The sequence below is a fragment of the Culex pipiens genome, chromosome 2 (genome assembly GCF_016801865.2).
Source record: "Culex pipiens pallens isolate TS chromosome 2, TS_CPP_V2, whole genome shotgun sequence".
Taxonomy (NCBI): domain Eukaryota; kingdom Metazoa; phylum Arthropoda; class Insecta; order Diptera; family Culicidae; genus Culex; species Culex pipiens.
In genome coordinates, this window is record NC_068938.1 from 166,767,876 (window position 1) to 166,793,045 (window position 25,170).

Below are 25,170 nucleotides of genomic sequence, written 5' to 3' on the forward strand. Positions count from 1 at the left end.
AAACCTACTTGACCGAAATGTCAGGTTCATATGTGCGTTTATCCTTACAACTTTTCATCGGTCTGATGGCCGAGTGGGCTAAGGCGCCAGTCCTTACTTTTGGTGCTGGGTTTGAATCCGTTGCAACTTTTTTTTTTTGTATTTGCAAAAATTGTACATGCAGTGTGTAATATTAAGTGTTTATTTTGACGAAGGTGATGTGCATGCTTTTGCATGCGATTTTACCATCGGATTTTTTGCTGTGTAATATTACCATAATTTTTTTTCTCTGTGTGGGAACCCTTTCTCAGGCCTGATGGCAAGAAATTTTCTTATCGATAGCTGAAAAAAAATGAGGCCTCAAAAATGCCATAAACTCGATATGTCGTTTACGCCACTTAGTCGTACAAGGATAGCCCTCCATAAAAAAGCCAATCCATAAACCACGTGGACACTTCAAACTATTTCAAACGTGATTTTATTTGATTAAAAAAAACATTTAAACGTCAAATCAGTTGTAAAATTTGCTGTTTACATTAAACCCCATTGATTTGTTCGTCAAATTTTAAGCACGTGGTTTCGTGCCTTTGAAAACTGTCGTTCCAATTAACAAATTCGGATTCGTTCACTCGAATGCAGGAGTTCCATTGGATTTTTTTTGTTCCATTCGATTTTAAGATACTCAAATCAGATAAAATAATATATTATAATTTCTTTTCATGATTTCAACATGTTGAAGAAAAAAGGGTTAACTAATTGTAACTACCGTTTTACGGCGGAAAGACGTAGAAACCATTTTCTCGATTTTGCATTTATGGCAGGTCGAAGTAGCACAATCACCTATTCTTTTTTTAAAACTGATTTGAATATAATTTTCAAAACTTAAGTAAATTTGAAATCTTCAATGTAATTACAATTCTAGTTTTGTTGAATGATGTATCTTTCAAACAAATTGGAATGTTTTGATTTACAACCATGTATCAATAAGCTTCGTGACATTTCTAATCGAAAGTTTAACCATTGTGACAACGTGACGTTCGGTGAAAACAACGCCAATTTCTAAACTTACTAAACATTGTATTCATCAGCTTTTCATTGAAAAGAAAAAAAAATATGTTTAAAATTACCATTAACCTACTCCAAAGATTTCCTTTTCGTTTTTCCTCCCATTTGACGGCGATAATGAGATGCTTCCGAGTGTGTGTGTGTGCTTTGTACTAATTGAATTTATAATCAGCAAAACATTTTGGCAGTTACACTTCAGGAAACTTGTCCAACGAGAAAAAAAAGGCTACCAACGTCACGCCAAAAAACTCGATTTTGTTTGGATAGCTCTTCAACTGAAGAGGGGTTCAGCGCTCAATGGTCCAGTGCACTTTAATTTTCCTTCCAACTTGGTTGGTCAGTTGTTGAACTTCGTCACTTTTTCCTTCAGCTGATGAACTTTCTACATAACATAAATAAGGAAAAAAAACTCAGTTTACCAAAAAAACAAAAAAATCGGAAAGTCAACTAGGAGATAACTCGTCGCCGTTGATGAAGATCGCTTCAAGTTATTTATTTTATTTAATGAAATCTCGTTGAACCATCGTCGTCAGCTGTTGAAGTGTGCCCTACCCCTTAGCTTTTTTTGGGCAAGGCCGTTGGCCGAAAGAAAAGCAAACAGAAAAAAATCACTTTCTTCGACAAATTATTTATCTCGACAATTTGCGCGCCCTTTTATCACCCGTTTGTGATCGGAAAAAAGTTTCACCTTTTTCGGCCTTTTCCGATTGATCAATTTCACTTTCCTTTGGATTAAAAGAGGTAAATCAATAAAAATGTTACGCAACCAGCAGCCATTGTTGTTACTAAACGCAAATTTACCCGGTCCACCCACGCACTGCACAGCCTTGGCGGCAAAAAATCAAACAACGAGCAGTAAGATGTGCGAAATTGCGCGCAAAAACAGTGTAGATTTGCGTGATTAAATAAGAAGGTGATAATGGAGCTGTGCCAAAGTGGTCATTATCAAATATTTAAACGGAGCGTTTGCTGATTGACGGAGGCTGAAATAGAAGAAAAAAAGCAAATGATGTTGGATGAATGCGAAATGCCGGCGCCTAGTGGCAGGTGGTAGATCGGAAGAACTTATTATAATTCACTTGAGAGCGGAGCTGGAGCGAAGAATAAATGTGTTTTAAATTTTAATTACACCTTGGAAAAGGGAGTAATGAGAGACGGTATAATTGGAAGGCGTAAAGTTCTTGATTGCCAAGTGTCTGGGGCAAATCGACTGTGATTGTAATTCTATTTTTTGCTCACTTTATCGTTTTTACGTATCGGTAGGAGTTATTTTCAACAAATGTATCTGGTGCTGTAAATCTTGGCCACCATTCTATTTTTTAAAATATGGTTTCTAATTTAATTTTCCATTTTTTTTTTCAAATGTTAGTATAGGAAACTTCTGGCAAATAGGAACTTTTGGAAATTATTCTAAAATTAATAATTTTCAGAAATTCAAATGTTTTTTTCAGCAAATAATTAAATAAAGAATTTAACAACATTTTGCTCTATTTATATTTTACGTTATTGTTTCCCTCCCTTCACCTCTTTTTTAAAAGACGAGCAGATTATTTTTCAAATAAAAACTAGATTATTCCATTGGAATTATATTTACTCCTAAATGTTTATTTGCAATTTTAAAGTAAAATATTGACGTTTAGTTGATTTAAAAGTTTGAAATATTAATTTTAATTTTTTACATAGAATTTCAAAAGTTATACTAACTTTCTTACTAAGTACGAAAAACATTACTAAAACCGAATTCTTTTGAACATCGATTAAAGAAGACTGTTTTGAGTTTGTCCCTCAAATTAGGATTGTTTATCAACAAACAACATTTTTTTTCATTGAAATATCGAAAGGTGTGTTTCTTGCTTTTAAAAAAGTATTTCTAATGATTTTACAGATTTTTTTTTTCTTCAATTACTTTACAAAATTTTAGTATCTCAGCATTTTTTCCCATTAAAAAAAAACTTATACTGAGCTATTCACAAGATATCTTTTGAACATTTTGAAAAGCTTTATTTTTTATTTAACAAAGGTTTAGAGTATTTTGTACGAATATTTAAAACAGTTTAAGCGCTTTTTTAGTATGAAGTGCTTTAGCCATGTTTTAATGCAACCAGATTATCAAAAGAACCTTGATAAACAGTAATAAAACTTAACAAAACTAAAATTAAATGTTTTGTACTGTTAAAAACGTAACGTGGCAACAAGAATGTATCATTCCCAATTTTTTAAACTTACAAAAATGAAAAAAAAAACAAAAATTGCTTCGAAAAATGTTTGCATCAAGATTATATAAAACATTGTTTCTCAATCAGTGAGGAATTCCCCCCTGGGGGGGAATTTGGCCATTCTTGGGGGGAATGAGGATGCAATAGAAATGTAATGCGATGTAATGAACGAGCTTTTAAAAATAATCCATGTCTGACACTTTCATTCAAACTATCGAATTGGATTTTTTTTTTTCAAACTTAAAAATAAGAGTCCTTTCAGTTTTTATACCCTTTCAAACTTAAACTATTTTTAAAAGGAATGTTTTTTTAACACATTTTTATTAGTTTTTGCTCTATTTTTAAGAGATTCAAGTATTTTTATTATCGCCAGTTTTATATAAATTTAAACAGGAAATCGATGGATTTTTTTTTCATGGAAACATAAATGTAAATTTGCATTAATTCAATCAGGAACAGTTAGTTTATATTAAATATTTTTTATCATAATCATACGTATGATCAGTTAATTCCACTTTGCTCAAATCATTATTTTTAACTTTTTAAACGTTTCTTTCACAGCTAAATTAATTTAACTGTATTTGAAAAAAATATCTCTGGAAGAAAGTTCAAACAATTTTGGACTACCAATTGGAGTTTATTTCGCAAACTGCATATTTATATGTTTTGCATGATTTTGCCTTCCTCACTGAGGTAAGGCTATAATCCTGCTCTAAAAATGAACTTTTTATTAAAAGCTCAAAGACCCACCTTCATGTATACATATCGACTCAGAATCGAAAACTGAACAAATGTCTGTGTGTGTGTATGTGTGTGTGTATGTATGTATGTCACCAAAATTCTCACTGAGTTTTCTCAGCACTGGCTGAACCGATTTTGACCAAACCAGTTGCATTCGACTTGGTTTAGGGTCTCATACATCGCTATTGAATTGTTTGAAGTTTCGATAACTAGTTCAAAAGTTATGTATAAAAGTGTGTTTTCACATATATCCGGATCTCATTAAAATGCATGTAAACGATGTCCGGATCCATCATCCGACCCATCGTTGGTTAGGTAATCGAGAGACCTTTCCAACGAGTCCACAACATTGAAGATCTGGCAACCCTGTCTCGAGTTATGACCACTTAAGTTATATCTGTGTACTTATTTTTCTGGATCTTAAAAAATAGCTGAAATATATGTCCAAACCACTCATATTACGTATTGTTGGTAAAAAGTGAGGAAGGCATCAACCACAAAGGTGGATTAAGTTAGTTTTTGTTTTTTTATTGCAACTTCAGTCTTATGATAACCATTAAATGGTAAATTATGAAATTTGTTTTAAATTTATTCCAAATTTAAGGGGGGAATGTAACGAAAAAGGTTGAGAAACACTGATTTAAAAGTTTCACTGGCCTTAATGTTGTCTTTGAAATTATGAAGTTATTTGTCTTTTTTTTTTTAAATTATGATTTGTCAAACCTGAAGAAATCCCATTTCAAAAAAAGTGTGGGACACGTGTGAAAGTTTGCAACTTTTAGTGACATTTGTTCATAAAATTCGTAGGCTGAATAAATTAGAGCGATATTTTTATTTTTTTGTATTTTGTGTTTTTGAACATGTTATAGGAATTGATTAAGTGTTTTGCCTTCCTCACCTTACTGAGGAAAGGCTATAAAATCACTCGGAAAATGAACTTCTTAATTCGACCTTGTAGACCCACCTTCACGTATACCTATCGACTCAGAATCAAATTCTGAGCAAATGTCTGTGTGTGTGTGTGTGTGTGTGTGTGTGTGTGTGTGTGTAGGGATGTGGGTCTGTGCACCAAAAAATATGCACTCGATTATCTCAGCACTGGCTTAACCGATTTGGACCGTTTTGGTCTTATTCGATTTGTCTTGGGGTCCCATAAGTCCCTATTGAAAATTATGAAGTTTAGTAAAGTACTTCAAAAGTTATGCTAAAAAAACGATTTTGGCGTATGTCCGGAAGATTGTAAAAAGGGTGGTTTTTGCAAGAAACCCTATCATGTTATACATTTTCAGAAAGGTATTAAAAAGACCTTTCCAATGAGCCCAAAACATTGAAGATCTGACAACCCTATCAAAAGTTATTGGCACTTAAGTGTTATTTATACACTTTTTGGAGGCCGGATCTCAGATATTTTAGTAAAAACGATGTCCGGGTCCATCATGTGACCTGTCGTTAGTTAGATAATCAAAAGACCTTTCAAATGAGTCTAAAACATCAAGGATCTGACAACCCTATCAAAAGTTATTAGCACTTAACTGTTATTTATACACTTTTTGGAGGCCGGATCTCAGATATTTCAGTAAAAATGATGTCCGGGTCCATCATGCGACCTGTCGTTAGTTAGATAATCAAAAGACCTTTCAAATGAGCCTAAAACATCAAGGATCTGACAACCCTATCAAAAGTTATTAGCACTTAACTGTTATTTATACACTTTTTGGTGGCCGGATCTCAGATATTTTAGTAAAAATGATGTCCGGGTCCATCATGCGACCTGTCGTTAGTTAGATAATCAAAAGACCTTTCAAATGAGCCTAAAACATCAAGGATCTGACAACCCTATCAAAAGTTATTAGCACTTAACTGTTATTTATACACTTTTTGGTGGCCGGATCTCAGATATTTCAGTAAAAATGATGTCCGGGTCCATCATGCGACCCAACGTTAGTTAGATAATCAAAAGACCTTTCAAATGAGCCTAAAACATCAAGGATCTGACAACACTATCAAAAATTATTAGCAATTAACTGTTATTTATACACTTTTTGGTGGCCGGATCTCAGATATTTCAGTAAAAATGATGTCCGGGTCCATCATGCGACCCAACGTTAGTTAGATAATCAAAAGACCTTTCAAATGAGCCTAAAACATCAAGGATCTGACAACCCTATCAAAAGTTATTAGCAATTAACTGTTATTTATACACTTTTTGGTGGCCGGATCTCAGATATTTCAGTAAAAATGATGTCCGGGTCCATCATGCGACCCAACGTTAGTTAGATAATCAAAAGACCTTTCAAATGAGCCTAAAACATCAAGGATCTGACAACACTATCAAAAATTATTAGCAATTAACTGTTATTTATACACTTTTTGGTGGCCGGATCTCAGATATTTCAGTAAAAATGATGTCCGGGTCCATCATGCGACCCAACGTTAGTTAGATAATCAAAAGACCTTTCAAATGAAATGCGAACTATCGTTGGATAGGTTTTTTTTTATCAGACCTTGCCGATGAGCCAGAAAAATTGAAGGTCTGCGAACCCTATCAAAAGAAATTAGTAATAAAGTTGATTTGTTAAACATGTTAAGGGAATGTTGATATTTTTACTGAATGTATTGACTTTATGAATGTGAGGAAGGCACCAACCACCTAAAGGTGGATTAAGTAACGTTTTTCCTAAAACAGTACTTTTAATTTTCATGTTTCGATTTTCAAATATGACTTTTTTGAACAATAATATTTTTTAAAGGCTAATCAAAATCTTACTTTTTTTGTGTTTTAATATAAATTAACGAAATTACTGTTAATTTTTAATTTTGCCCATAATTAATCATTGTTTTAAATACATAAAAAGAAATGTTTCAACATTTTTCTGAGGTAAAAAAAATAAGATTAATTAAGATAACTTAGATAAATTTTTGGATATCACTTACGATGCAATTAACCCTCTACTGTCCAATTATTTTTTTTTGTGTTTAAGAGTTTATTTTTTATCAACTTTTTGTTTACAAAAAAACTATAATTCTGCTGGCTTATATTTTTATAAGCCATTAAGTTTGTATTAAGTGCAGTTGATTTAAGTTGTTTCTACTTACGTCATAAAGTATAAATAATGAAAATAATTGATGTTGCATGTCAATTGATGTAACAATTAATAAACAAAAGTTTTGGAAACAAAAAATCTGGATTACTTTTTCAAAATAACCATTGCGCCATGGGTATCCTTCTTTGTTGATAGGACCTTTTTAAAGGTAGCGGGAAATCATAGTAGCCCCTTGAAATCAGGTGGGCTTGATGATCTAATTGAGATCAATGTCTGACTGTCTTTCATCAGAGGGGTGTAATATTATGCTCAAAAGAAAATTTGTAGAACATTTTAAAGTTCAGTTTGAACTAATTTGCTTTTTTTCTAGCTAAATTTGAACTGTCACTGGAACAGAAGGGATTTTTTTAAGCTGTCACTTTTTGTTAAACTTTTTGTTCTGTTTGTTAAAGTTATTGCATTTTTTCATCAATTTATGAAATCATTTGAAATTATACTTAAGTAAATTTGATATTTTATATTATTTTCTATCAAAATTGTTGAACTATTCTACATTCTTATGTCTACAACCGTTTCCTGCATCACACCCTAATTTATTTGATCCTAGATTGTATGCAACGCATTTTTTAGTGCAACAATTTTTACACAAAAGACGGGATGGACCATGCCCAATGATCTAAAAATTACTCCATTGAAAGCAGCACCAGGGCTAACAATACCTAATGCTCGGGACTACGATGGGCCTTTACCTTCAATTTCAACATTTAACATTCTGATATATTCTTGGAAGAAATTCCCTAAACTGTTTCCCTAAAATAGATCTCCCCTCTTATCACACCTCTCAACTCGATTTAATTGCTTAATCTTCCGCCTACCGTTCGCGGAAATAGCCCCTCAAACAATTCAACAAATTAATCATTCGAATTTATTCAATTTAGCACGTCGTGCCAGCGAGTGACAAACTGCCGCCGCCTGAGCCTACTTTCCCCGAAATTCGAATCCTACAGTTAGGCACGTTCTAAATTACCGCCACCCGCTTTCGATTAGATTTTTCGCGCAATTTAATTTAAATTGCCGTATTTAAATCACACCTCTAGCACCGCCAGCGTAAATTGTATTATCGCTTTCAACAGCAACAACAATAAAGCTAGAGTGCGGGGCTTCGAAACCGTTTCGCAACTTTATGGGAGGAAATGACCATTTAACTCACTGTTTCTGCTTTAAAGCTGGGTCTGCCCACGTGTACGGAAAAGTGGCGTGTGGGAACACGTGTGTGGAGCGTCCGCTAATTAGTTTTATGAAGTTCGCGCCCGAAATTATGTGCTAGTGTGGGTGATTGTGTGTGGGAATTTGCACCGGACTATTGCATCATTTCACACGCACCTGTTGCACCCAAATTTGAGGAGTATCATGCTTTCTGGCGATGTTTGACAGCAGTTTTGACATCTAATGACGAAGGTTGGGATTTGTCATCAATAGAAAATTTTCTTTTTCCGTCTCTTCCGTTCTTTGCTAAATTTAATCTAAATCAAAACAAAGCACTAATAACTGTCAAAACAAATGAATTTTACTTGCAAAACAATTCTTTTTGTTGTTCCATTGAAGCTGGAGTTCCACTGTGCAAACTTGCGAAATACAGATAACAAATACCTTGATTTTGACAGTTTTTGTGGTAGTGGAAACTGTCAAGATTGTGTTTTGACAAGTATGATGATATCACTGTTTCTCGTAGTGGAATACCAGCTTAAGTTTACTAAAAATAAACACTACACAATTTAGAAGCGAAAAGTAATTTATTTCCACTGCTTTTACTTCTGGTTCTGATTGTAATTTCTGATGTCAACTATGTAGATGTATTGTTGACACATCTAAAACATAAATTCGTCGTCATTGTGCTATCTTGACGCACGTCGGTTTTGGGGCTAAATGAGTTAAGAAGGCCGTTTTGTGCATCTTTTGATCTTTTGACCTCAAAGATCTCCAAGGTTCGTTTTCAATTCTGAGATATTCAACTAAAACCGTAAAAACCGCGAGCAATGTTGTCATTCTTCATTGACACACCCTGCAAGTGCGACAACTGGCCAAAGGGAACTTAGGCAGAAGACATTTTGTCACAAGTTAATGCCCGACTACCAAGCCGACTACTGTTTACATTTCTAAATATGACTCGGGACTCCGGCAACCAAATTCTGCCAAACAAAACGAGTTTGTTATTGTTTACATTGCGTTTTTCTCGAAACGTCAAAATAGCGAGTGCGCAAGAAAGTTCGATCACGTCGAATTGCTTGCATTGAGTGATGAGCTTGGTGGTCACATATTTCGCCAGCAATCTTTCGTTTGGGTGTACAGACTCTAGGGCGCGGACCGCGACTTTGGCTGGGCTGGTGTTCCAGTGATCTAATTTGCTTTTATTGAAATGTTTCTTTTCTGTGTCTCGTTTCAGCTATGCACCGGTGGCTCGGTTACGGATCTGGTTCAAGGTCTGCGCAATCGGGGCTCCCGGTTGAGCAACAACCAGATCGCGTACATCTTGCGCGAGACGGTGCACGCGCTGGTGTTCCTGCACGAGAACCACTGCATGCACCGGGACATTAAGGGACACAACATTTTGCTGACGGAGAATGGACACGTGAAGCTGGTGGACTTTGGGGTGAGTTCGCATCTGGCGGCGACGATGGCGCGGAGGAATACCAGCGTTGGGACGCCGTACTGGATGGCGCCGGAGGTCATTGCTTGCGAGCAGCAGCTGGATCAGTCGTATGATTCGAGGTGTGACGTGTGGTCGATTGGGATTACGGCGATCGAGTTGGCGGAGGGTGATCCTCCGCTGTGCGAGTTGCATCCGATGAGGGCGTTGTTTCAGATTCCTAGGAATCCGCCGCCGAAGTTGGGGCATCCGGAACACTACTCGTCGATGTTGTCGGACTTTATCTCCGAGTGCTTGGTGAAGGACTTGGAGCAGCGACCTTTTTCGAAGGAGTTGGTAACGCATCCGTTTATGAAAGGAGTTGGACCGTACGTTGAACAGGTTAGGCAGGAGTTGAAAGCGGAGATTCAGCGGCAGCGATCGGAGGGACGGGCACCGAAGCAAGCGGAAGCCACTACCAAGTACGGCAAGCTTAAATCTGATCGTAAGACGAAACCTCAGAAGATGTACATGGACGACCTTGCTGCGCTGGACGTCCTAACCGAGGACACCATCGTAGAGCAGCTTCAAAAGCGCTACGAAACCAACCAGATCTACACGTACATCGGTGACATCCTGGTGGCGGTCAATCCGTTCGCCAAGCTTGGCTTGTACACCAACTACCACCAGCGAAAGTACGCCGGGAAGACCCGTTCGGACAACCCGCCGCACATCTTCGCCGTAGCGGACGCCGCTCACCAAGCGCTTGTCCACCAAAAGCAGAACCAAGCGATCGTCATCTCCGGCGAAAGCGGCTCGGGAAAGACCGAGAGCGCCAACCTCCTGCTCAAGCAGCTTGTCTTCCTCGGAAAAGCAGTTACCCGCAACCTCGAGGAGCGCATCCTCCAGGTCAACCCAATCATGGAAGCGTTCGGCAACGCCCGAACCGGCATCAACTCCAACAGTTCCCGCTTCGGAAAGTACCTGGAGCTGACGATGGCCCGCAGCGGCAAGGTCAACGGAGCCCGAATCTTCGTGTACCTGCTCGAGCAGAGCCGCGTCGTCAAGCAGGCCGAAGGCGAAGGCAACTTCCACATCTTCTACTACATGTACGACGGTCTACAAGCTGAGAAGCGTCTCGAAGAGTACTACCTTCACCCCTCGTACCGCAAAACGCATCGTTACCTCCAGGAAACGGCCACCCTCCCCAAAACCAACGTCGAACGCTGGAAGCAGCTGCTTGCCAGCTTCAAAGTGCTCGGATTCCGAGACGACGAAGTCGACATGGTCAACCGAGTGCTCGCAGCCATCCTGAACCTGGGCGACCTCGAGTTCGGCGAGATGGACTCCAACGACAACACCGACAGCAAGGCGCGCGTCATCGATGTGGCGCCGATGCATCGGGTGTCCAAACTGCTCGGCGTGGAGTCGTCCGATCTGCTGGAGGCGCTCACCTCGAACTCGGTCGTAACGCGGGGAGAAACCATCACGCGGCACAACAACGTGGCGGAGGCTTGCACCGCGCGGGACGCCATGGCAAAGGGGCTGTACGGACGGTTGTTCGACTGGATGGTGAACCAGATCAACCTACTGCTGGTGCACAATCGGCCGAACAAGTAAGACCTTAACTAAGTTAAGTAGAAAAGAGTTACAATGATATTTTCATTTCAGCTCGGAACAGCTGGCCGTTGGCCTGCTGGATATCTTCGGGTTCGAGAACTTCTCCAAGAACTCGTTTGAGCAGCTGTGCATCAACATTGCGAACGAGCAGATTCAGTACTACTTCAATCAGCACATCTTTACGTGGGAGCAGCAGGTTAGTAACTTTGAGACATCCTCTGATTTTTTGCAAGCAGTAACATAACCAGACTTTAAGGCACCTTCAGCAAACGTCAAATTAGTAAAAAATGCTGCCGGATCTTCTTCAGGATCTCTTCCGCAAATGATCCGGCAGCAATTTTGTATAGTTTAATGTTTCCGGGTTAGTCGACAAATGTAAACAAACTGACTGACAGTTTACACACTAAAACTCGTTCAACAATTTGGCACTAAAATCGCCCCTTACACGTCTAATCTTGATTGCTACAGACTGTGTATACATTTTGCACAAAAATCAATATTCTTCCCAATTCCCCAGGAATACATGGCCGAGGGCATCCCCGTCGACATGGTCGAATTCGCCGACAACCGTCCTGTGCTGGACATGCTCCTGAGCCGACCCCTCGGCCTGCTCGCCCTCCTCGACGAGGAGTCACGCTTCCCGCGCTCCAACGACCGCTCGCTCATCGAAAAGTTCCACAACAACGTCAAGTCCAAGTTCTACCAGCGGCCCAAGTCGGACGCCGTATGCTTCGCGATCCACCACTTTGCGGGCCGCGTGGTGTACCAGGCGGACGGCTTCCTCGAGAAGAACCGCAACTTCCTGCCGGCGGAGATCATCCAGCTGATCCGGCAGAGCCAGTACGACATGATTCGCTTCCTGTTTCAGTGTCCCATCACCAAGACCGGTAACCTGTACTCGGCCATCCAGGACACCGGATCGCGACAGAACGTGTCCAACTTTATCAAGGTTGATACCAAGGTACGTTGGACGATCACTTGCACTAGATGAATTCTCACATGAGTTTCATGACCCCCGTAGGAAAAGTTCAACTCCCGCGGACTGGCATCGCAGTCGAGGGCCCAGCAAACGGTGGCCACCTACTTCCGCTACTCGCTGATGGACCTGCTGCAGAAGATGGTAACCGGGGCGCCCCAGTTCATCCGCTGCATCAAGCCGAACGAGACGAAGGCGGCGAAGAACTTCGAGCCGGCCAAGGTGCTGAAGCAGCTGCGCTACACCGGCGTACTGGAGACGATCCGCATCCGGCAGCACGGGTTCAGCCATCGGCTCGCGTTTGCTGAGTTCTTGAAGAGGTAGGTGGTGTTGGACGGAGTCCATTGTGTTGTTCTCAAACGAAGCTTTGTGCTTCCACTTCTTTCCAGATACTACTTCCTCGGTTACGGATTCGAGGAACGTGTCGTCGCTAGCCGAGAATCGTGTCGTTTACTTTTAGTACGCCTAAAAATGGATGGATGGGCGCTCGGGAAGTCCAAGGTGTTCCTCAAGTACTACCACATCGAGTACCTGTCCAAGCTGTACGAGGAGCACGTAAGTTCGATCCTAAATCCACCAAAATAGTTCAAGATACCAAGATAAAATTTCCGACAGGTCCGCAAGATCGTTCTGGTGCAGGCCTGCGTGCGCCGCTGGTTGGCGAAGGCGTTCTGCAAGCGCGAAAAGCAACGGCTCGCCGTCGTCAGTGCCGTGACGCTGCAGAAGCACGTCCGCGGCTGGTTGACGCGTCGCCGCATGAACAAGCTGATTCGCGAGAAGCAGGAGCGGGAACGGGTGGAGCGCGAGCGGGCCGAGAAGGAACGGATCGCGCGGGAGAAGAAGAACAATGGTGAGTTGATTAGACTAAATTTCGTAACTCAACTCAACTTCCACAATATTTCAGAGCAAAACAAAGCGAAACAGGCGTTTGCCAAGGCGAAGCTGATCCACCAGATGTCGAACCACGAGCTGATCAAACCAGCGGAGCGAAGCCAGAACGCCGTTGACGTGAACAACAAGGAGAACGAAAAGGCCGCCATCGTCATCCAGAGCTACTACCGGGGCTACACGATCCGCAAGATGAAACTGACACCCGAGTTGGAAGCGAAAACCAAGTACATCTTGGGCATCGCCAAGAACCGCGTCGAAGCGCAACGGATGATGCAAAAGGAAGGCTTCTCCAAGGAGGACGCCGCCCGAATCATTCAGCGCTACTACCGCACCCACAAGAGCAAAAACGACGGCTCGCGAAGGAAGGGCCCAGCCCCCCAGCCGGTGAAGCCCCTCTCCGCGAAAGACCAGCAGATCGATCTGATTGCGTTCTCGCAGAACGTGCACATGCTGAACCAGGAGGTGCACAAGAATCTGCGCGCCAACAAGACCGGCGTACCGCTGGATGCCATAGAGAAGCTACCGAGCGACTACAAGCGGCCGCCGGGCTTCGTGCTGGTGCCGGGACTGCTGGGAACGGTCCCGGGTGGTGGCAACGGGGGCAGTACCGCAGGTAGTGGGGACTACTCAAAGTACAGTTCGTTCCGCAGCGCGGAGTGTGACCACGAGATGACCAAAGAGCTGATTCAGAGGTGAGTTGCTTTGAAAAATTAGTTTTGAGAAGTCTTTCAGGGTGGCCACTCAGTTTGGGTTATCTAAAAAAAAGGTTTAAAAATATGAATGAAAACACATTACAAATTTATGGTAAAATTGCTCTGAGCTGCCTAATATAGAAAATTCAGATTGGTGTTCGTCGCCGTCGATTCAAAGTATAAATACTCCAAATTGTTCACAAAATACCGTATTTTATTTCGAAAATACTCAATTTTCAAAATTTGCAATATAGTTATCAAACGAAGCGAAATTTTGTATGCATTTTCACTTAAATCGAGTTGTTTTAAACTGAAATTTTCTAAAAATATTGTTTTTCTCAGGAAACACTCAAATTTTCAAAATTTGCTGTATGGGTGTCAAATGAAGCGAAAAATGTTTTGCAATCCCAAATTATTAGACTTTTTCCATAAAAAAAATTTGGATTTTCACAATATGAGTCAAACGAAGGATTTTTTTAAATGAACCATGCAAAATTTCACTTTGTTTGAAATATTGCAAATTTTATTTTTTAAATTATCGAAAAATAAGATGTTTTGTAAAAAAATTTAGTATTTTCCAAAAAACTCCAATAAAGTGAAAAAACTTACAAAGTGTCGGTTCGTTTGGAACCGTAAACTAGGGTGATTTCGATAGCCCGGGGTGACTTTGATAGGTTTTTCAAATGCCCATAAAATTAATATCGAAACATTTTTGAGAATTTTGAGTAAGTAAGCATTAAGGGATAGCCTATTATCGAACATATATGCAAAAATGTGACTGTTACATTGGATGTATCAACATTAGTGGCCAAATCAAATTTCTATCAATGTCACCCCGGGCTATCAAAGTCACCCCAGTTTACGGTACCCATATTGCTCTTTTTGATAATTTTTTGTATTTTCGAAAAAAAATATGGTATTTTGTGAACAATTATGAGTAATTATACATTAAAACTTTTAACATTTTCTAAAAAAAATCTTTTTGCAGCATTTCTAGAGTTTTTTTATAGGTCCTATAAACATATAAAAGACAATAGTTTAAAGAACCTTGAAAAAACTTAAGATTTTAACACAATCTGGTTGAATGATTCGATTTTAGAAAAACTTTAAAATTGAGTTATTGTCAGTAATTAAAATAACGATAACGATAGATTATCGTTATCGTCCCGACGTTAACGATAACCATTATCGTTAGACGCTAATATTGTCGACGATAATTTTGTCGATTAAAAACCTCGATGTTTTGATGAAAAAAATCAAATAAGGCTGGTACAAATATTTATAAAAGTTTTTGTCACCCCCCCCCCCCTTCAAAATTGGCCCGAAAAATCAGGGGGCAAAAAAATATTTTTACAATAAACTTCAAAATTTCAATGAAAATTTAAGTGCAACCAGCTGAAATCAAATTAAAATACATTCTCCTGCGTTTAAAATCATTTTAAGCATGTTTGGGTTTATTAAAAAATCTTAAGATTTTTTGAAAATTTTCGATGCAAAATCTTTTTTTTCGATACAATTTTTGTTTTTGTCCGATCTTAGATTTTTTGAAAACTAATGATTGCAAAAAAACTGAACTAGTGTAAAATGCATTTTAAAACACTTTTTTCATTTAAATGTGAAGACTATGGCTTGTTATTCAATTTTTTATATTTTTTTTTATTTTTTTACCCCCCCTTGACCTCGGCCAGGGCCGAGGGACAAAAACTTTTTTAAATATTTGCATCGGCCCAATTTGGATTTGCTTATTTTAAGTAGCATTCAATTGAAAATTTCAAACGTATCAATAATTTTGTATTCGATATAATAAAACCGAAACATTCTGAATTGCCTTTTAATGACGAATCTCAAAACGCGGAATCTGGGAACTAAAAGGACAGATTTAGTTTTTTTTGCTCGATATTAAGTATTTCAAAGGGAAAATCCTAACAATTATTTTTTATTTTTCTTGTAGATAAACACAACAATGAAAAAACAATAACTTTGAATTAAGAAATATACAAAATAGAAATTTAAGTAAATAATATTCATGTTTTTTTCAATTTTTAAATGTTGATTTTTTTGATTACCTTATATTAAGATTTAAGAAGCGGCAAAACAGACGACATTAACTTTTTTTCCAATATAAGAAGTATTTAAGTATCTAAGTATTTTTGTATTTAATTATTTAAGTATTTAAGTATTTAAGTATTTAAGTATTTAAGTATTTAAGTATTTAAGTATTTAAGTATTTAAGTATTTAAGTATTTAAGTATTTAAGTATTTAAGTATTTAAGTATTTAAGTATTTAAGTATTGAAGTATTTAAGTATTTAAGTATTTAAGTATTTAAGTATTTAAGTATTTAAGTATTTAAGTATTTAAGTATTTAAGTATTTAAGTATTTAAGTATTTTAGTATTTTAGTATTTAAGTATTTAAGTATTTAAGTATTTAAGTATTTAAGTATTTAAGTATTTAAGTATTTAAGTATTTAAGTATTTAAGTATTTAAGTATTTAAGTATTTAAGTATTTAAGTATTTAAGTATTTAAGTATTTAAGTATTTAAGTATTTAAGTATTTAAGTATTTAAGTATTTAAGTATTTAAGTATTTAAGTATTTAAGTATTTAAGTATTTAAGTATTTAAGTATTTAAGTATTTAAGTATTTAAGTATTTAAGTATTTAAGTATTTAAGTATTTAAGTATTTAAGTATTTAAGTATTTAAGTATTTAAGTATTTAAGTATTTAAGTATTTAAGTATTTAAGTATTTAAGTATTTAAGTATTTAAGTATTTAAGTATTTAAGTATTTAAGTATTTAAGTATTTAAGTATTTAAGTATTTAAGCATTTAAGTATTTAAGTATTTAAATATTTAAGTATTTAAGTATTTAAGTATTTAAGTATTTAAGTATTTAAGTATTTAAGTATTTAAGTATTTAAGTATTTAAGTATTTAAGTATTTAAGTATTTAAGTATTTAAGTATTTAAGTATTTAAGTATTTAAGTATTTAAGTATTTAAGTATTTAAGTATTTAAGTATTTAAGTATTTAAGTATTTAAGTATTTAAGTATTTAAGTATTTAAGTATTCAGGTATTTAATAATTTAGAAATTCATGATCCAGTTAGGAATTTGAGGATTTTTAATGCGGTAATTGAAGAATTTAGGAATTCAACAATTTATGAATTTTTAAATTTTTTAATTGCTTATTTTTAATTTTGATTCAAGATTTTTAAAATTGTATGATTTAGAATTGGATATTTTTGATAATTTTTGTTAATTTTAAAATTTTCTAATTCCCGAATTTTCAAGTACTTCAACATTGAAATTGCGTTTTAATTTTATTATTCGAGCATTTTGAATTTTTGAATATTTAAATCTTTTTATATTTTTCGCGTGCGGGAAAAAAGTCTCAAATACATTTTCTTATTATGAACACATTATTTTGAAGAATTTGAGAATTATCATGCAAAAAAACCCAGATACAATTTAAAAAAATGTATTTATTTTTACTGAAAAAAATCAGAATGTATAAACTTAAATTAAGTGGCCACCCTGCTAAACTTAAACACCACATTACCAAATTTTAATCACAAACCCATTTCGCCAAAAGTCCAACCACGGCCCAGTCGTGCTCGGAGTTCGACGAGATCTCCCCGTGGGACATGCCCTTCTACGAGCTGGAACGGAATCTGCGCTCGCAAAGGTTCTTACATCTACTTCTGGTTCTGCTGCTAGCGTCCATGCTGTTTGCCTGGTTTTTCCTCTGGATTTATAGCTGGGGCTGAGCCCCGGCCTGGTTGTGTGTGTGTGCGATCCATTTTTATGTTGTTGCGCGTTCAGTTGTCTGTGGTCGGCCAGAAGTTTCGTGCTTTTCGTAGTTGGTATAAAGCTAGTTAGAGGACTCGGAAGATTTATTTCGAACGCTTGAGAACTCGGAATAGGAGGATGAACAAAAAACGTGAACTTTTGATTTCTTTTCGGGTAGTTGGCAGTGACCTTTGGCGACGGTACTTTGTCGGCGTCGTTGCCGGTAGTCGAGGCGACGAGGCGATCTGTAACGAGGGGAAGATTTATGTGCGCATTTTTTTTGCATATGCTTTAGCATTTTGGAAAGTTCTTCCCGGAAGTGGTTCAATGTCTGGATGTCCTGGTGAACGATACACTTTGGAATTGGGCTATAAATTGTCGATTTTGAATTTATTAACTTGCTTTCATATCAAACAGCCTAAAAGAGCTAACAGCTTATTCAATAAAATCATAAAAAAATCGATTTTGTAAAATTATTTAAACTTAAGTTTGAAGCATACTTATTTGGTCTATTTTTCCTAAATTATTTGAAATAAATTCCTCGCTCCAATCATCGAATCATCACTTAATAATTCATTCAATTTTCGCCATATCCAGCACATGTGCCTCATTCATAAATTAATAGCTGCAGCTCACAATGTGTTGACCCGAACAAATTATGCATACTTTGCAATATTCTAGTCTCTGCTCCTCTCTTAAACGACCATGACCTACCCGAACCAACCTGCTTTATCGCTCGAATGTCCGTCCACACAAACTCCTTCTATTGCCAGCCAGCCAGCAGCTGCCAGTTGTCCACTTTCCCAGAGCTATTTTCAAGGGAACAAAAACAGAAAACTTATTTGCTAGATTGCTTTCCCCCCTCTCCACCCCCTTCCCAAGTGACCCCCACCTCCCACAATTATGATTCATTTTCAATAACTCAATTTGACTCGTGTGCTTGACTCGCCCTCTCCAGACAACGGAATCAGCAGCAGCAGCATCAGCATCAATACCAGAACCACCAGCACCAGCCCAGGGTGGTGGACATTAATCGTAACGAGATCCTCGGCGAACGCAAGGTGGAACTGAGCGAACGCAAACAGCAACTGTCCCACAACTGGCACCAGGCGTTCCAGGCGAGCGAGGTGGCCCAGCGGGGTGCGGCCGACCATCAGCAGCATCTCCAGCAGCAGCAGCAGCAGCAGCAGCATCAGTACCAGAACCAGCAGGACAATAAATTCAAGGGGATGGTCAGGTGAGATGGGGTGATGGCGTTTTTGGGGAGGACACTCTTTTTTTCTACGTGAAACAGGTGATAGTGAAGGTGATATGGTGAGTGGGTTACACTGAATGCATTGAAGTTTGAAGAACCTTTTTTAAACTCCAATTTCGATATTCTATTTTTGTTATGATTAAAAAAAAATGGCAGGCATTTGAAATTTGAAAAACATATAACTAGGCTTAGTGATTTTTCACGCTCGAAATTTGCAAATTTCACGGTGCATCAATTTCAAAACATCAAATTTCACGCAAATTTCGTGGAACGTGAAAAATGTTGAATTAACTCTGAAAATCGTTTGTTTCAATAACAGAAACTACTTTTTATGCTTAATAACCTAAAACAAATCTTCACTAAATTTTAACGAGACACAAAAAAAATCTCCTTGCTTTCAAAAAAGTTTCCACCTGGTTTATGGATGGGCTCTATATATATTTTTAAACAAAATGTAGGGCATGCGTATTCTCATTTACTAAACTGCTTTTTTAATATTCGACTTATAAAGCTAAAAAGTTTTCGCTGATTTGCTTCTGTTTTATTATTTTACATTTTATTGAATTTCATATCAAAGCAAGATTTAACAATCTTTTCTAGCCAAAATGAGTAAAATAATTCGATTTTTCGGCGACATTCAGCCTATTAAATATTTTTCAAGATTCTCATCTCCCTTTCCAAAAATTAATTTAAAATCAATCGGCAAAAATAATATAATTTTCACCGAAATCAAAATTTATATTCAAAATGAGACCAAAAAAAACAGTATTTTTTTAACTTTCACGGAAATCATCCACCCAAATAATCAAATCAAACAGGACTTAGAAAAAATAATCTGAAATGTTTTTAAAAGATGATTTAAAAGATAAAATATACTCTTTATTTTATTTTGCATAAAACAAAGTCAATCAAATCAAATTATTCGCTCTACAGTTTTGCCTTGGCGTTCTCGATTGCGAGATTCCTACTCGAAACTAGGTGTCCGAAGGCTTGATTGTTGAGGCAATTGCAAACCTCTTTTTACACCTTAGCTTCTATCCACCCCGGGATTCGAACTGACGACCTTTGGATTGTTAGTCCATCTGCCTACCAGCGACTCCACCGAGACAGGACCCAGGGAGACGACTCCTACACCTGGACTGAGCTAACGACCTAACCTTTTTTTTAGGTTAGTCCGGGGCCAACATTTACTTCCCGTCCGACGGAAGGCGTGATCAGACAAATCTCGTCTCGAAAAATGCCACCGGGACCGTCTGGGATCGAACCCAGGCCGACTGGGTGAGAGGCAACCACGCTTACCCCTACACCACGGTCCCACCCTAAAACAAAGCTGATTCTTTTAATTTCTTTTGAAACTATACCTTTAAAAAAAATTAGCAGTTAAATGCGAAAGGAAATAATACTAAATTAAGTTAGTTTAAAAAAAAAAACAGAAAAATCTGAACAATTCTTCAAATGGATCATATCAAGCTTTTCCATTGAAAACAAATAAAATTTACTTAAATAGTCTTTATGGATTAAATATTTATTATGTTGATATTTAAACAAAATTATTTGAGAAAATTCATACATTTTACAAATTTAACACCGTCCACGAAATTGTCAAAAGTCACTAACCCTATATTAGTAGTTAAACCAGGGTATTTATTCGCTTAATTTTACAGTAACCTACATTAATTCCTATTTTAGTTTGATAAATTATTTTGAGAAAAATCATTATAGTTTTACACCATCATAAAGTTTCACGGGATTTCGCGGAAAAAGCCAAATTTTGCGGATTTCACGCGGTCCACGAAAACGTGAAATTTCACTAACCCTACATATTACCAAAGCTCTTAACAAAACAATAATTTTTAAAATTGTACAATTTGGCTCATTTCATTATTTTTCTTAAACTGAAACATTAAAATAGACAGAATAAATAATGTTTTTGCAACGATACAACCTTACAATACAAAAAGCATACGATCGTTTTCATCGTTTTCTGATTGTTAAATGCAAAAAATATATATAGGGTCCAAAAACGTAACTCTTTCAGTTGGAGCCGATAAAAAATATCGAAAGATATTTCAATAAATTTTGCCATTTGTTAGCATTTGAAGTTTAACATTTTTCCAAAGAATTTTCTTTGCTAAAATGTAACACCTTGGATGACACCAAAATGCTTCTAATTTCTTCTAATTAAATTAGTTTTATAAAACAATCTTGAAAAAGCAGTAGGAACTAGTTTTCATACCGTCATCTGGGGTGATATTGGGTCTGGGGAGATTGGGTCATAAAAATTGCAGTAATATTCAAATAATTTTGGAGTATTATTGAAGCTCATCAATGACAACGATTTTTTCCTTATTTGATATTTTCAAATATGAAGTGATTTCTGATAATCGAGTGTGGAATTTGCAATATGAGTATTAAAAGATGCAAAATTACGTATTTTTTTATTGTAGAATAAAAAAAAATACACAAAATATCGAGTTTATAACCTACATTTACAATATGCATATCAAATGTGCCATTTTGTATTTTTTACATGAAAAATATTGCATAGTAGAATTCTTTAAGAAATTTTAAGTCATTTGAAAATCATATTGTCAATTCCTGACTTGATTATTCGAAGTTCTCGGAAAAATTTCACTTCGGATAATCGAATTTTTGTATTTTGAAATCACGAAAATATATTTTTGGTTGCTTTGTTTTGGGTCGTTGAGGAGCAATCTTCTACGAAAAAGCCCTATTGAGCAATTCTTCACCAAAATCGGAAATGGATTTTATTTATATTTTTTTTTATTTAGTTTAAACTTTGTGGGCGCCTTCCCTATGACCAAAGAAGCCGTTTTGTGTCATTGGTTCACCATACTTCATACAGAAATACTACATAATTATTGGAAAAACTTTAACTTTTAAAGGAATTTTCTGATCGATTTGGTGTCTTTAGAAAAGATTTAGGTAAAGATGAGGACTATGCAGAAAAAAAACTGTTTAGGGCAATTTTCTACTGATTTTTTAATAATAATTTTTTTTTCACAAATATTATTTTTTTTCCAAAATCCAAAACTTTTTAATTTTCAAAATGTTTTGTATGTTTTAGGAACAAAAAACTCTTAAGCCATAGAGAAGTATGGAGAAATTTTTTGCCGCCAAGATATGATTCCTTGAAAAAAAAATTTTTTTTTAACAGAAAAAAGTTTTTAATGTAAAATTAAATTTGCAATCGATCAGTTCCTTACAGATTTTTTGATAAAGTGGTCCTTTTTAAGATACAGCCGTATGAATTTTAATGTTAATTGAAAAATTGCCGTTTTTGATTTTTGCAATTTTAATGTTAACTGAAAAATAACCGTTTTTCGATTTTTTCAAATAGTGATTCCTGAAAATATTTTTTGAAAGGTTCAGAAAATTTTCAATAATTTTGTCTTAGAGACATTAAAAATTGAACCTCTGGGTGGCCGAAATATAGCGAATAAAAGAAAAAAAAACCAAGAAAATTTAAGTTTTAAAGACACATTTAAAGATTCTCACATTTTCTAATACCATCTTACCAACTAATGGTCCAATTTTCAAAGTTGAAAAAGAAACATTTGTGAAATTGTATGATCTTTCGAGAAAAATATTTTGAAAATTCAGGATTTAAAACTAAAATTTCAGAAGGGCCAAGCATTCAATATTGTTGTTGTTAATTCATTTATTTCTGGCAGCTTTAACCTTCTTAGTCATTCGCTGCCCTATTCAATATTACGCTCATTTGAAAATAAATTTAAAAAAATCATCAATTTGTTCATATTATTTTGCATACATATTTTGCAGATGTCCATACGAAAACGGTATGGGATTTAAAAAAAAATATTTATCTTTTATAGAAGTTTTTTAAAACGATTTGGTGTCTTCGGTAAAGTTGTAAGATGGAAGAGGACAACCCCGAAAAAAATTATTCAAAAACTTTTTTTGTCGTTTTTTTAAAATCACCTTTTGTTACTAATATTTATTTCCAAAAACCCTTTTTTTTATTTTTTTCTATTATTATAATATGTTTTAGGGGACATAAAATGTCCTTTTTCAAAAATTACAAACAAATGTTTGACCAAGATATACATTTTTTAAATTGGTGATTTTTTCATAAAATCAAAAAAAAAAGTGACAAGCAGAATTCAACACGTATCAACAAGTATCAACAAGTAATTGTATTGAGGTGCACCTTCTTCAAGTTGTAGCAATTTTTAGGTAAAAATCGCCATTTAACATTTTTTTTAAATATTGTCCGTTTTTGTGCTTACTTAAAAAAAACTTGAAAAGTTAAGAAAATTCTCCACATTTTGCTTTTGTGAACATTGTCGATAAGACCTTCGATTTCTGCAAAGATAAAAAAAAACAGAAAAAAATGAGATTTCGTTTTTTTTTATCATGGTCCGATTCTCATCTTTTAAAAAAACGAAACAGTCATATAATTTTCCGAACTTTTCAAAACATGATTTTAATGTCAACCCATTTCATTTCAAAAGGGATAAATTACAAGTTTCAGCCAGAGTAGAAAAATGCAAAAAATCGAATAGCCCAATTCTGAAAGAATTGCTCTGAGTTCAAATGTGATATTTAAAATTATCTAAAGTCATTTAAAAATCGAAATCCAAGACGGTGGCGACAGACGTTTGGATCACTTTTCAAAAAAAACCTTGAAAAATACGGTTTTATTCAGTATGTTTTTTGTATTCTAGAGTACTTTTTCAAAAGGGTTCGATGCGTCATGGGTTTCCTATACAGATAGGACATTTTGAAAAAAGTAAGCGAATATTGTTTTAGGAGATGCTTTTTTCGTGAGACATCTAGCATCTTTTGTAAACTAGCCCGAAAATGATTTTGTAGTGTTGGAAATAAAAATTTTGGGAATCATGAGAATGAAAGAATTGCAATAATGTCCCTCACAGAAGCATAGCAAATTGGTTGCAATGGTACACTTACAGACAAATTGTCGATTCTGTTTGGTTTCTGAATTATTATTATGAGTTATTTGATCCAAATCCCTAAAAAGTTGTAAAAAAAATGTCACAGTGCACTAGGCTCTTATTGAATGGTTTTAGGAGATTCATTTTTGAAATTCCGTCGTGAAACTACTTACTTTTCCTGTCATTCTTGAACGACGAAATAGCTACTCAATGGGTGTTTTTCGGAGTTGCAAAAAATGTTGTATGGAACTCGTTGCAAAACTTGATTTTAAAACTCTTGCAAACATTTATTCATCTTAAAATTTCTTTCACCACTGCTAATTCTCAATTTTGAACCATGAACTATCTGATGTTTCTTTTTGAATTGTGGTTTGTCAAACATTTAATTATTATTTTTCCTCCAAGTTCAATGCGTTCAGTGTTCAAACTCACCAAAAAAATCACCAAATCGTACGAGGAGTCCATGCATGGCATGCACTTCAACCCCCCCTCCACTAGCCACCACCACCACGACAATGCATCACGAAGTCACCACCTCCTTCGTGGGGAGTGAGAAAATAAAACACTTTCCTCTAAATTGTTAGTAAAGCCAAGTGTGACCAGTTGTGCAGGCGAAGCAGTGAGGGTGGAGAAAGTTCAACAATTGAATTGAATTGAATTGAATCTGCTTTGCTCTCTCTCTCTGGTCGAAAACCAAAGCTAGTCAATTTCGTGATTTATCATCGAGGAGGAGGACGGCACACTCTTCGAGGGTTGGCTTAACGATTTTTGCTTTATTTTTCCTCTCTCTTTATTTTTCCACGCTGCATTTTGGGACTCTTGCTGGCTGACTAACTCTGGTTTGATTGGATTTTTTCTCTCTTTATTATTCTTTGCTTTGATTTCTATTGTTTGAACAAATAAACTGCTCGGATGACAGTGCCGAAATGGCGTTCCGGATCAATCGATTTAACAATCTGAGTAACAGCAATAATAACAACTATTAAGGGCACTTGACACTGCAGTCTTTTCCGAACCCGCACCCTTTTCCCCTTACTAATCCTAACCTCACTAATCTTAATCCTCTCTAACTGTGTGACACTGTGTGTGTTTGTGTGAGAGCAGACCTCACCTTAACAATCCTAGGGCTGTGCAAAATTTGGACCACTATCAAGAGCACCAGAACCAGAGCTACCAGCAATACAATTACCATCCCGAAGAGCAATGGCCAATGATACGGAAAAATGCGTCTTTTCTCTTCTCCAAGGGAAAGTGGTAAGGAAAACTGGATGTCTAGTTGTTGTCCTCTCCCCTTTTTGTGGTTTTGCCTCTGTCCGTTTTCATCCATGTCCAAGTACCT

The 25,170-nt window shown here is 36.3% G+C and overlaps 1 protein-coding gene across 14 annotated transcripts in view; it reads left to right on the forward strand.

The window, feature by feature from the left end:
• Window positions 1-25,170, forward strand: part of LOC120421728 (myosin-IIIb-like) — a 330,131-nt gene that overhangs the window by 295,422 nt on the left and 9,539 nt on the right. For 9 of the 14 annotated variants that reach the window (XM_052709031.1, XM_052709025.1, XM_052709026.1 and 6 more), the window contains 9 exons: window positions 9,489-11,287; window positions 11,343-11,487; window positions 11,809-12,252; window positions 12,313-12,587; window positions 12,657-12,822; window positions 12,883-13,117; window positions 13,172-13,850; window positions 17,443-17,535; window positions 18,598-18,876. In XM_052709031.1, coding sequence (XP_052564991.1) covers window positions 9,489-11,287; window positions 11,343-11,487; window positions 11,809-12,252; window positions 12,313-12,587; window positions 12,657-12,822; window positions 12,883-13,117; window positions 13,172-13,850; window positions 17,443-17,535; window positions 18,598-18,876 — 4,115 coding nt within the window. The other 5 variants (XM_052709034.1, XM_052709035.1, XM_052709036.1 and 2 more) reach the window with 5 other exon arrangements.